Source organism: Littorina saxatilis, linkage group LG14 (assembly GCF_037325665.1).
Source record: "Littorina saxatilis isolate snail1 linkage group LG14, US_GU_Lsax_2.0, whole genome shotgun sequence".
Taxonomy (NCBI): domain Eukaryota; kingdom Metazoa; phylum Mollusca; class Gastropoda; order Littorinimorpha; family Littorinidae; genus Littorina; species Littorina saxatilis.
The window spans coordinates 3,552,962-3,567,055 of record NC_090258.1 but is presented as its reverse complement, the minus strand read 5'-3'; the positions used below and the strand labels follow the sequence as shown (position 1 = coordinate 3,567,055).

General features: G+C 44.5%; 1 protein-coding gene across 2 annotated transcripts in view; it reads left to right on the top strand.

Annotated features, from left to right (window-relative positions):
• Positions 1-12,489, top strand: part of LOC138946915 (uncharacterized) — a 37,572-nt gene extending 25,083 nt beyond the window's left edge. For both annotated transcript variants that reach the window (XM_070318318.1, XM_070318317.1), the window contains exons 10-12: positions 4,169-4,270; positions 4,836-5,033; positions 5,506-12,489. In XM_070318318.1, coding sequence (XP_070174419.1) covers positions 4,169-4,270; positions 4,836-5,033; positions 5,506-6,800 — 1,595 coding nt within the window. In that variant the 3' untranslated portion in view covers positions 6,801-12,489. The remainder of the gene's footprint in view (positions 1-4,168; positions 4,271-4,835; positions 5,034-5,505) is intronic.
• The last annotated feature ends 1,605 nt before the right edge of the window (positions 12,490-14,094 follow it).

The window sequence follows — 14,094 nt, the reverse complement described above, 5'->3', positions numbered from 1 at the left end:
GACATTTTCTCCCTGAGACTTTTTCCCCCCGTGACTTTTCCCCCCTGGGGCACTTTCCCCCGTGACTATTTCCCCCCTTGACTCTTTCCCCTCTTGACTCTTTCCGTTATTTTATTATTTCTATTTTAATTTTTTTGTTAATGCTTAATGCTTAATTTTTTGATAAAATGGATAAATAAAATGTGTATTCTTACACATGTGTGGTTCCTACTTTTAATTCAGCAGCTTTGGTTTAAAACACGTACATTCACATACATACACATCTAAAAGAGTCTAAAATAGTCTAAAAGAAAACACTGTATGCCGCGAAATGCGCTGGGTAGAGTCTTGGTATTTCCTTCTTGTGTGTGTCGGAGGATGACGAGCGACGTGTTGAACAATCTCTGCTACGTTCACATCAAGAAGCGTCTAAAAGAAAACATTGTGTGCAATTCCGAGTAGGTATGTGTCAAGGTTTCTGTTGTCATATGACCGAACGAGCCGCAAAATGCGCTCGTTAGAGTCTTTGTATTTCCTTCTTTTGGGTGGTGGAGGATGACCAGTGATGTGTTGAGCAATCTCTGCTCGGCCAGCTGCTTCCTCTCTTCTGAGAACTTCCAGGAACTTCCAGAAGTTGGGGTGGTGCGCTCCAACGTTTGACTGGAATCTTCTGTGCCATCCCTCACAGTGGTTATTTGTCCTTGGCATATCGTCATCAGTTCTTTCGTACTCAATCAAGTTGACAGTCACCGATACTGATATCGCAGATTTATCATTCACACATTCACAGATTTCACTTACAGTGGCTAACACTGCTCACTTCTCACGTGAAAATACAAATGTACGAATAATTTGTAAAGGGGTGGAAATGTTTGTGTCTAACACTGCTCACTTCTCGTGTGATAATACAAACGTGCGACCAATTTGTAAAGGGGTGGAAATGTTTGTGTCTTCTCACGTGATCATCAATTGATATAAAAAACATTGCTAAAAATTCACAGGGGGAAAGAGTCACGGGGCAAATAGTCCGAGGGGGAAAAGTCACGGGTGGAAAGAGTCCCAGGGGGAAAAAGTCACGGGGGGAAATAATCCGGGTGGAAGAATTCGGGGGGATAAAGTCAGGGGGGAAAAAATCCAGGGGGAAAGTGCCCTGATAGGATGTGTGGTCACTGGTGTGTGTGTGGTCACTGGTGTATGTGTGGTCACTGGTGTGTGTGTGTGGTCACTGGTGTGTGTGTGGTCACTGGTGTGTGTGTGTGGTCACTGGTGTGTGTGTGGTCACTGGTGTGTGTGTGTGGTCACTGGGGTGTGTGTGCAGTCACTGGTGTGTGTGTGTGGGCACTGGTGTGTGTGTGGTCACTGGTGTGTGTGTGGTCACTGGTGTATGTGTGCAGTCACTGGTGTGTGTGTGTGCGGTCACTGGTGTGTGTGTGTGGGCACTGGTGTGTGTGTGGTCACTGGTGTATGTGTGCAGTCACTGGTGTGTGTGTGTGCAGTCACTGGTGTGTATGTGTGCAGTCACTGGTGTGTGTGTGTGCGGTCACTGGTGTGTGTGTGTGGTCACTGGTGTGTGTGTGTGGTCACTGGTGTGTGTGTGTGGTCACATGTGTGTATGTGAGTGGTCACTGGTGTGTGTGTGGGCACTGGTGTGTGTGTGGTCACTGGTGTATGTGTGCAGTCACTGGTGTGTGTGTGTGGTCACTGGTGTGTGTGGTCACTGGTGTGTGTGTGTGGTCACTGGTGTGTGTGTGGTCACTGGTGTGTGTGGTCACTGGTGTGTGTGGTCAATGGTGTGTGTGGTCAATGGTGTGTGTGTGTGGTCACTGGTGTATGTGTGCAGTCACTGTGTGTGTGTGGTCACTGGTGTGTGTGTGTGGTCACTGGTGTGTGTGTGTGGTCACTGGTGTATGTGTGTGGTCACTGGTGTGTGTGGTCACTGGTGTATGTGTGTGGTCACTGGTGTGTGTGTGGTCACTGGTGTGTGTGTGGTCACTGGTGTGTGTGTGGTCACTGGTGTGTGTGTGGTCACTGGTGTGTGTGTGGTCACTGGTGTGTGTGTGGTCACTGGTGTGTGTGTGGTCACTGGTGTGTGTGTGTGGTCACTGGTGTGTGTGTGGTCACTGGTGTGTGTGTGGTCACTGGTGTGTGTCTGGTCACTGGTGTGTGTCTGGTCACTGGTGTGTGTCTGGTCACTGGTGTGTGTCTGGTCACTGGTGTGTGTGTGGTCACTGGTGTGTGTGTGGTCACTGGTGTGTGTGTGGTCACTGGTGTGTGTGTGTCTGGTCACTGGTGTATGTGTGTGGTCACTGGTGTGTGTGTGGTCACTGGTGTGTGTGTGGTCACTGGTGTGTGTCTGGTCACTGGTGTGTGTCTGGTCACTGGTGTGTGTCTGGTCACTGGTGTGTGTCTGGTCACTGGTGTGTGTGTGGTCACTGGTGTGTGTGTGGTCACTGGTGTGTGTGTGTGGTCACGTGTGTGTGTGTGTCTGGTCACTGGTGTGTGTGTGGTCACTGGTGTGTGTGTGTGGTCACTGGTGTGTGTGTGGTCACTGGTGTGTGTGTGGTCACTGGTGTGTGTGCGGTCACTGGTGTGTGTGTGGTCACTGGTGTGTGTGTGGTCACTGGTGTGTGTGTGGTCACTGGTGTGTGTGTGGTCACTGGTGTGTGTCTGGTCACTGGTGTGTGTGTGGTCACTGGTGTGTGTCTGGTCACTGGTGTGTGTCTGGTCACTGGTGTGTGTCTGGTCACTGGTGTGTGTCTGGTCACTGGTGTGTGTGGTCACTGGTCTGTCTGGTCACTGGTGTGTGTGTGGTCACTGGTGTGTGTGGTCACTGGTGTGTGTGTGTGTGGTCACTGGTGTGTGTGTGTGTGGTCACTGGTGTGTTTGTTTGATTTTTTTTTTCCTCCGCCTCTACACCTTCAGTCCAGTTAGCATGATCAAAGTTGGATTAGAAGGGGATGGTAGCTGTAAGACAATGTTATTTTTTTTCTTCAGTGCGATTTTATTCTGTGTGTTGAGTGTTACAACATTACTATTCGTTTGTTTGGATGTATTAAAAGGGAACCAGAATTCTTGCTAGATATATATATATACTGATATTTCAAGGCACTTTGTACTGCAAAACTAAAGCAAGATTTTTGGAAAGGCTTGATAATGACGTGCACATCACAAGCAGCACAAGATTGTGAAGTGTTATTCAGCTGAGTGATGTGTATTTTGCTGTAACGTGTTCACTACAGTGTATTTTCAGTAGTTTTGTATCATTGATCTCCGGTTTCAGTTTCTGCAGGATCTAAGATGATCATATTTTCTTGTTGGTACGGTTTGGAATATCCCTGCAGGTTGTTAGTACAGTGGACGCCGCTTAATAAAACCGCGGTTAATAGAGCCAGCCGCTTATAAAAGCCAATTTCAGACGGTCCAGATTTATCACTATATCTTATGTATTAGAAAAAGCCGGTTAATAAACCCAACCCGCCGCTTATTAAAGCCAGTTTTCTCAGAGAAATCACGTAGTTTGTTACTAAAACTCACATTATTCTGTTCTTGTAATCGCTCAAGTCATAGGCCTATTTATGTCCACGCTCACACGTATCACGAAGTAACTGAGTTCAGAAAAGAATGTCAGTCAATAAAAACCGCACGTGTTGAGTTCATAAATTGTGTAGCTTTGGTCGCGTGTTGTGTTCATGACTAAATTAAATCAGTTTACTGTTTTCTATCGGATTGGAACAAGAGGGATTGAATCAAACATGCCGAAAAGAAAACGCCAGGATTTGACAACGGACGAGAAACTGGAAATTTACAAGAAATTTAAAGATCTTCCCGCATGCAGCTTGAGGGAAGGTGCAGCAAACCTGGGGATGTCCAGGACTTTGCTAACGAACATTTTGAAGAACGAAGAAAGGCTAAAACATGAAAGCGCCCAAAAAGATTCTCCAATGAGAAAACGACAGCGGTTTGGTAAAGACAAAGAAGTTAAGGAGGGTCTTCTCAGATGGTTTCAGCAAATGAGTGACGTAAACAAAAGAGAAGATTTTTTTTTCTTTCGAAAATGACGTATTCCTGGACGGCCGGTTAATAAATCCACCGCTTATTAAAGCCATTTTTTGTCGGTCCAGAAGTGGCTTTATTAAGCGACGACCACTGTATGTTACTAAATGGTTAAAATGAAGTTGTTACTTTTCAGACTTTGACAAGCCGTTTGAACTTCCCCTGGAGCAAGCGTCACGTCTGCTGGAAGATCAGGACTTTGAGAACTTCCCAGATGATGCTTTCAACGACATATTCTGTGAGTTCTCGAAAGATAGTATATTTGTGTCTGCATACTGCATGGGTCTAAATCAGTTCATTTCCTTGACAAGATATCAAAGGCAAAGGTAGCCACAAGATTCACAAGTATTTCCAAGCGATTCTGACGTTTTGCGGGTGAATATTCTGCATATCTGTTTTGAAACTCGTAAAGCCGTTTTCCTCCTTGTTTTTTCCATTCCCGTAGCCGTAGGTCTTAGTTATACAAAATATTTTACCATAGATTGCCTCGTGTTGCCACAGCGTTATGAGGAATAGGTCAACATGTATTCTCTTGTGTTCCCAGCCGTCATGTAAAAAATAACTCGCCTTGTGTTGCCATAATAAGTCGTATATATTGCTTGTGTTCCCACAGCGTTAGGAAACTCACCATGCATTGCTTTGTATAGCATTATCCATCCTTGTTCATTTTGCATTCCCATCTCTCGCATGAAGTATAACTCACGAGTATTGCCGTGTAAAGCGTTTTCCATCCTTCTTGTCCATGTTCCATTCCCATTTGTCATATGGAAAGTATTTTACCATGTGTTCCCTTGTGTCCACAGCGATGGCGGACAAGAACGGTGAGCCTGACGCGCTGGCCAAGGAGAACGAGAAGCTAGAGCGACAGCTGGCCCTGGTGACCGACAACGTGCTCAAGACCAAAGACACGCTCGAGAAGCTGCTGGCAGGGGAGATCAGCATGGAGGACCTGCCCGAACACGAGACCAAGCAGCTCGCCGAGGCCATCTCACTCCTGCCAAGTCAGTACATCATTTTGGTGTCTGAGTGGAATAGTTGGGCACCTTAGGCTTACGTGAACAGATGCACACACTCTTTCTCCCCCCTCACACACACTTGCTCTCTCTCTCTCTCTCTTTCTCTCTCTCTCTCTCTCTCTCTCTCTCTCTCTCTCTCTCTCTCTCTCTCTCTCTCTCTCTCTCTCTCTCTCTCTCTCTCTCTCTTATACACACACACACACACACTCCATTGCCCTTAAACTCAGAGTATGCCAGGGATGATAATTCCTTTCAGGAAAATGGTTTTCTTGATTTTGAAACCGTACGGTGTATTAAGCTCATAGAGCAACACTTGAAAACTGTTAGAGCTACCCAGTCTTCAGGCAAGTTTTCCTTATTTAAAACATAATCAACTTGCATCCCTGACATGGCAGTACGTGTTGTGAAGATGCTAGAGACAGCAGCAGATGTTGATGGTGTGTTTTGTGGTGTGCAGGTATCTCCGGGGAAGGTGTACAGTCGGACCACATCCCCCCGACATCCACTGCTCCTGCCCTGGACCCCTACAGCAGCATCCCTCGCCACCAGCCTCTCCCCACCATGGCCCTGCAGCAACCACAGACCCCCCTCACAGACTTTGGCCCTCTGGTCACTGTCGCCGGTCAACCGCCGGTGTCACTGGCGTCCTTTCTCCAGGCGGGCGTGTCGACGACGGTCAACGGGATGACAGTGGGGGGTGCGGGGCAGCACAACTCGGTGGTGTACAACCCGGGGTCGCTGTCTGCAGGCTTCGTCACCACCTCCGCTCTCCACCACCACCCCGGGACCCTTTCCTCTGGGGGGCAGGTGTTCCATGAAGGCTGCTTGCCCCAAGGTTATCACATGGTGCAAGCTGCCGGCCAGGGTCAAGGTCAGCTGGCAGCGTTTCAAGGCCTGCAGGGACTTCCGTCAGGTGCCTTGTTGCTGAGCGGAGCGGGCGGGGAGCTGACCTTGGCACAGCAGCAAGCGTTCCTAGCCAGTCGTCTGGCCAGTCAGCAGCAAGCCAGGGCGGCCGCCACTGCCGCCTCCTCTCATCAGGTGGTCAGATCACAGATAGAGGTGGTGGGGGGAGGGGGGATACAAGCCCCCAACGCTGCCCCCCCTCGCCCATCCACCACAGTCAGCAGTCTGCCCCCCCGCACAGCCGTCCTTGCTACTTCGCGCACCCAGGCGGGGCCCAGTGTAGTGACGGTGCAACCCCACCAGGGCCCCAGCTCCTCTGGTCTCGCCTCACAACTCCAGGCACAGCCTGTGCTAGCTGCCCAGCTAGCCGGTGGGGTGCACCCAAAGTGGGCAGCAGCGGCGGGGAACGCAGGCAGCTATCACGTCAACGGATTCCCTGCTACGCGGCTGTCCTTCACAAACGCTGTGTCAATAGCGCACACGACAGCGGCCAAGACTTCAGCTCAGCAGGCCAAGTTCAACGCTCTCCACGTCAACAACGTGTCACTGGCAGGGAGCGGCAACGCCACGGTGTCTCTGTCAAAATTGGTCAAACGCGAACACATGGCTGGGGCCACCGCCCTCCTTGCCAACCAGTCGCCGTCGTCCCCGGCAACGGGGCTGAAACAGGACCCTCGCATGGCGGTGCTGACGCAGCAACATTCCAGGACTGGGGGGAGCGTGGGTTCCCCTGGATACGTGCCTGTTCACTCCCCCTCCCCCACTCACAGCCCGCAAGGACTCAACCAGGCGCTGCCTCCCTTCCCGGCCGCCCTGCCCGCCTATCAGAGCACTGGCACAGGGTCCTAGCACAGGCTTACCTTAGCTTCTACTTTTCATGGCACTCTGAATGTGTGAGCGTTAGGGGTGTTTGTGAGGCTTGCATTGGAACCTTCTCCTTTTCATGGCTTTCTGAATGCACGAACGTTAAGGTGTGTGTGTTTGTGAGGCTTGCATTGGATTCTTCTTGTGTCTAATGTGACTGAACAAGCGTTACTGTGCGTCAGTGTGAGTGTTTCTATGTGCATCTTTGAGGCTTACATAAGGTTCTTCATCTGTGTGCATCTTTGAGATTTGCATGAGGTTTTTTAGACAGACAGAGAGAGGGGTGGATAGTGAGGGAAACAGGTTGGTTCTCGTTTCAAATCTTACTGGACAAACGTTATGGTAGAGAGAGTGTGGATGTATACATGTGTGCGAGAGAGAAACCAAGTCTGTTTGAATTCGCATATGTTTGTTGTGTCAGGTTTTCCCATGTGTCATTTTTCCTCTCTTTTAAAAGGGTATATATAGTCTTTAGTGTTGTAAATTGTCATCATGTGACATGGTTTACTTTTTCTCCTTCTATTTTTGAACACTTATTTTCTTGTTTTCCATTAAAGATGTGACTTTTTGCTGGCAAGTTGCACCAGATGAAATCATATTTTGCAAACAATCTGATTGGTCACTACTTCTGAAAGAATAAACCTTTTAACACGAATCCAGAACATAAATTGAATGGTAGGGTATTTCTATTTTATTTGTTGGTACATTTTTATTTAGATTGTAAAAGTGAATCTTTCCAAAATGCAAATGAAGCATGTTTTACATATTGGCTATTGCTTTTCTTACGCTATTCAATTTTGCACATTAGTCGTTAAAGGTGCAATGTTTTAAAGTTGTGTAATCTTTTGGGAAGCTTACTTTTATCACCTCATTGCACACTGGCATGCAGTATATTCCTTTGTGTCTACGAAGGGTTAAAACATAGCACTCATTTGAGTTCAGATAATACTATTGCTTGAAGTGTATTCCGCGGGCAATAAAACAGTTGCAGAGTTGATTCATTTAGATTTGAAGAATACAGATAGCTTGGCAGAGTGTGAAAACAGCTAATTTATTCCTGACTAGAGAATACTACCCCTGACTGATAAATATACATATATATAAACATGTACCTTCATTTTATTGACTGACAAGTTATGAGGGACTTGTGTGCTAAGAAATGAGGTTGTGTTTTGTCGCCTATGAGGGGGCAGGTGAGACTGGAGACTGTGTCATGTGATCTGAGCGAGCCAATGACTGAGATTGTGTGCAACATCAGTGTTGTGTCAAGATTGTATGCAACATCAGTGTTGTGTTGAGATTGTATGCAACATCAGTGTTGTGTCAAGATTGTTTGCAACATCAGTGTTGTGTCAAGATTGTATGCAACATCAGTGTTGTGTCAAGATTGTATGCAACATCAGTGTTGTGTCATGATTGTATGCAACATCAGTGTTGTGTCATGATTGTATGCAACATCAGTGTTGTGTCAAGATTGTATGCAACATCAGTGTTGTGTCAAGATTGTATGCAACATCAGTGTTGTGTCAAGATTGTATGCAACATCAGTGTTGTGTCAAGATTGTATGCAACATCAGTGTTGTGTCAAGATTGTATGCAACATCAGTGTTGTGTCAAGATTGTATGCAACATCAGTGTTGTGTCAAGATTGTATGCAACATCAGTGTTGTGTCAAGATTGTGTGCAACATCAGTGTTGTCAAGATTGTATGCAACATCAGTGTTGTGTCATTGCGGCACATTGAAGGCTAAAGGGAGTGGTTGTTGGGTTTGAATCTCAGTGGGAAGGTGTTGAATATGTAGACTGCCATGAGTGATCTTTTTCTGTCAATGTTTTGAATGGAAAGTCTGCTAGGAGGACATGCAGTGGCATGCTGCATGGTTAGAATCCCTAGCTTTGTCATTAGGCAGTTTGATCTTTTTTTCTGAGGGGAAAGGGCTTCAATACTTTATTGTGCAAAGAAGTCTGATTACATGCACATTTGACTGACAAAGGACGTTGAACTACACAGATGATGTTCAAGTGTTTCTGTTAGTGTTACATCACTCCCCTTCATTGGCCTTCACTCAAGTGACAGTGTTGGCAGGGGTGTGTGGCCCCTCCATTGTTTTACGGCCTCACTGTCAAACCGTACGGGGATAAAACTCCAGTGAGAGGACACTTGCCAGGAAAGGACACTTTCTGTCGATCCTCCATCTATAAACTTGAACAAAGGTATAGCTACTGTGAGCAGACACCTGCAGTGTAGGGACACCTGTGGCTGGTCCCAGGGTGTCCTCTCGTGAGAGGTACCATTTTTGTATATAACAGCAGAGCCGGTGCTGGACTAGTGATTCATAGACAGGCAGCAGCTTATCTTACATAACATTTGTGATGAATTAGATTTGTAGACTTTTTTTTTTATTATAGCTACTTGCTTTGGTACCTAGCTGGCCCATGTTATGTTAGATTGTTAGTGTGATCCGCAGGTGAGAGTGATCCGCAGGTGAGAGTGAGGCAGGTGGAGTTCAGTATGCGTCAGATTACTACCCTCTATTTACAAGTGTGAGAGACAATTGCATAATATTCGGTCCACATTTGCAACCCCTTTGTTTGTTAGTGGTAACAGACAGGATGCGTCTAGCTTAGATTTGAGTGTTGACTTGTTCAATCTCAATTGTCACTCATAGTATTGCTGTCAGTGGAACCCTTTTTCCCTTGTCAGTAATCATGTAAACCGCCACAGGTCTAAGGAGCTAAAGTTCAATATCTGCATTGCAAGCCATTGTTACAACTTGCACACAGTGCAGTTATTTATGTGGAGTAACAATATCCTTCCACTTGGACTTGTACCAAAAAACAACAGTCTGGCTGTGTCCTGTGCAGCATGGGATTCTTTTGTGCTGAATTAATTATGTAGATTGACGGAAGTTCAGTTACGAAATTTATTCTGCAAAAAACTGCACTCTACACAGGAAGAAGGCTGTTGATTGGTTAGCTGTGAGTCCAAGTGGAAGAATGTTGTCATCCCAGGTAGTACATCAAATGACTGTACTGTGTGTAAGTTGTAACAAAGGCTTGCAGGTAAGGCCAAACAAAAAGATATGTTGGTTTAGGGTAACATGACCACAAAATAATAAGTCGGCTTTTTAAAAAAAAAAATTATATTTTTAGTCTTGGTATAGTTCGCAAAATGTGCCAGAGGTTGCTTTAGGGGGATTTTTTTTTTAAGTTTTAGGGTCGGCGGAAAAAAAGGGTCGGTCGGGTTACCCTAAACCAACATATATTTTTGTTTGGCCTGATCAACTTTACCTCTTCACCATGATTTTCTATCCTGGTCATCTGTTATATAGGTGAAGAAAAATGTACATGGGTTTGTTGATGGTATGGTGATCGCAGTGAGTTTCGCTGAGAATGTCCTGTCCAACGCTGAAGAAGATGATGTTGAATATTTCATGGGAAGGAAAGTAGTGTGTGTACGTCGTTTTGTGTGCCTGTTAAAATTTGTGTGTACTTTCTGCTGGGAGAAGATTTTGTATTGACCGCAACACTTTGTTCAGAGAGGCAGCTAAAAAATCTTACGTGTATGTAAAAAAAAAAATCTATGTTGTGTCTGTGACTTTAGAAGTTTTGAGTCTTGTACATGTATGTATATCGTTGTTGTTAGACTGTTGATCACATGATATTAAGAGTGTAAAATTCAAGTTCTTGTAAATGGTCCGTATGGTAGGATCTGTGTGAATGGTAAGGCTGATGTGCTGTAGCTACATGTGTAATGCTGTGTTGAGTGTGTTTTGATGAGTAGTTACACGTTTTGTGCAGCCAGGTGTGTACAGTGCGTAAGAAGGTGAGAGAGAGAGAGAGAGAGAGAAAGCGTGTGTGTAGAAATAGGATGACATAATGCATGGTGAAACGGAGGAATGAAAAAAAGAACAAATTACAAGAGAATGATCAAAATAATGTCACAGAGAAATTGTTTCTCCCATGTGTGTTTACAGGGAGGATTTTTGTCAAGCACGCTCAACTCACAATCATGAAATCTTTTTAAATGAAATTTCCGAAAAGTGTTGCTACTCTATTGAAATTATGAAGAGGTACTGCTGCTGAAGAGTTGGTCTGCAGGGAGTGTATTTTGTAATGAGACATCACTTTAATTTGTATAAGCTGATCAGTTTCTTGGATGTCTTTTTGAAGATTTTAGTGTCTGGACTTTCATTGACTCATGAGAAACATTTTTAGAACGAAAGTTTGATTTATTTTGCATTCTCTAGTATATTTCTAAAGTGCAAAGCTTGCTTTCCTCTTCATCATTGACACCAGTTGATCTCTTTGTTTAAAACACATAAAAACTTTTACTTAAAACAGAATTCAGCGTACTCCAGCTGTAAAATATTTATTTGCAGTTTTTGGTTGGTTGTGAATGTGATTGTAGTTTTCATTTTGTCAGTCTCATTTTTCGCAATGTTCGAACGCTGAAAGGGTCCCTCCTTCTCATGTAAACTGAAAGGGTCCCTCCTTCTCATGTAAACTGAAAGGGTCCCTCCTTCTCATGTAAACATGATGTGCACCACAAGAGATCTGTCTAGGCTTAGAGCATCCTTCTACTTGAACAACTACCCACAATCAACAGACCGGCTGCTTCCTTTGCACAGTGGAGACTTTGTGCTGAATTAATTTAGCAGATTGTACACTACATTGGGGTGTGCACGTTAAAGATCCCACGATTGACAAAAAGGTCTTTCCTGGCAAAATTGTATAGGCATAGATAAAAAATGTCCACCAAAATACCCGTGTGACTTGGAATAATAGGCCGTGAAAAGTAGGATATGCGCCGAAATGGCTGCGATCTGCTGGTCGATGTGAATGCGTGATGTATTGTGTAAAAAATTCCATCTCACACGGCATAAATAGATCCCTGCGCCTTGAGTCCGAGTCTGGAGATACGCGCGCGATATAAGACTTCATATAACATATAACATAAAGGTGTCGGAGATGGAAATAATAGAGCAAAAAAGTCTTGCTCTGCGCAGGAACCAGGCTGAGTAGTTTTGGTTATGAACGTCTAGGGTGAGATGCTTTTCTCACACGTACTGTAGAAATCTCAATAGATCTGTTGTGTGTGCACAATCACTTACATGGGGAGGAAGGTATGTTCCTTTACAACGTTTAACATACTTTTCCCGGTGATTATCATTCTAGGAGTTTTGTGTCATTTGTACTTTCCTATTCTTTCTGGAAGTCTGCTATAACCGTTTCTGCGTGCAATTAACTGACTATGGTTCAGAATTCTTTCTCGCAATTTTTATTCTTGATCTGTTTCAAACCCAATTTTGTGTCGAGGAATAAGGGTTATAGATACCGTTTACTGTCAGCTTCAGAATTTAGAAAGTGAGGCAGGGTTTTAACTTATTTTGAAACATGTTCTCTGTTGTTGTTTTTTTTTTTTTTTATCTCAGAGAGTTTTGGGCTTGTAATATCTTTTCTTGGTGACGTGATTGGTGAGGTAATATATATATGTAAATGAAGGTGATGTTATTGCATTATGACAGAGCGCTTGTGTGAAATGTTGACGTCTTTTTCTTATTGCCTGCTTTGAAAATATCATCTTCTCAATCTCACTACTCTTGTTACTCATTATCATCATCCATTTGAACTCAGTGACTGTTGTGATGCAATAAATACAAATTGAATAATGCTTGCAGGTGTCATTTAAAGTTTGAGTGTGTGTGTTGGGTTTTGTGTGTGTGTGTGTGTGTGTGTGTGTGTGTGTGTATGTAGGGGGGTGAGGGGCTGCTTCTTCACCTTCCTAAGTTGTTGTGTTTGTGGCAGACTTTAGTTTAACTATTTCTTTATTTGAAATAATAAACCATCTACATACACAGAACCATATTTCGCAGAAATCCCAAACAGATACAGTGTATATTCAAAATCAAGACATTCGATACACAATATTCAATAAACCCAGTAAACCTACATGTCTTTGAAATACAACATACACAATAGAGAACCAATGGCAGGTGAAAATTGAGAATGTTGATTTCTCTGGCAGTAAAGGGACTCCTCACAATGATTTCAACTAGACCGCTCATACTCTATACAATTATTGCCTTACTCAAACACACGTACACACATGCACAGAAAAACACACACACACATACTGCCATTTGCTCATCTTTCGCAAACACGTGACATGCATTGACCTTGACGCTGACGTCACTCTCTTCTAGCTGATGTCGTTCTCGGACATCCTGAACGCAGGTCAAATGAGTTCCTTCCCTACGGGTCTCACAGTAGCGATAGCGTGGACCGATGATTATCAGAATGGTTCTCGGAAACAAGCAACCTCCAGAGACGGATGAAAACATTCACCATGTCGACGTGATCGAACTCGGTGATTCGACACCTCACCGACATCTGTCTCCAATAGGTAACAGTTTGGCGCCAATGGCCTAGTGCGGTTACCTGACAAAAGTTCACAAGACATAAGCTCACAAGACAAAAGCTCACAAGACAAAAGCTCACACCATTTATGAAAAAAAAGACAAAAGCTCACATTTTTCGTTTGCTAAAATTTGACACAAGCTCACATTTTTCACATCTTTATCTTGTAGAGTTGTTGTCACCTTCTCACCTTCCACACCTCAGTTAGTCATTTGAGCAGTTCCTAACTTCTCACCTTCCACACCTCAGTTAGTCATTTGAGCAGTTCCTAACTTCTCACCAGTGATGGGCTACAATTGTGTTAGTGTATAAGGATGTCAATTTGATAATCACTCATAAATCATTCACCATGGAGATCATCAAAACCAGGGGCCTATATCTAATAATTATAGGTCTATGTCAAAACGAACAAGGGAGGTGCCAAGCTTTGTCTGGATGGCTACCTGCATCTGGAGAAAAGGAGCTACAACACTGACTGGATCCGGTGGCAGAGCAATCTCGGCGAAAAAGCGACGACGCTACGCGGTACTTCAAAAGCGCCTCCAGAACCTGTGCCAGGACTTATTAGCCGAGCGTAGGTCTATGGAGGACTTCCTCAGTGCAGTGGGGCACTGCATCCGACTGGAGTGAATTTGTTAATTAAAATGTGATACGTGTAGATTTGTGTTTTATAAAAACTGTATAAATGTTTTATGAATGGTAATAACTGTTTTATAACGAAATGTGAGCTTTTGTCTTTCTTTTTTTTACAAATGGTGTGAGCTTTTTGTCTTGTGAGCTTTTTGTCTTGTGAGCTTTTGTCTTGTGAGCTTTTGTCTTGTGAGCTTTTGTCCTGTCACCGCCTAGTGCATAACTTATG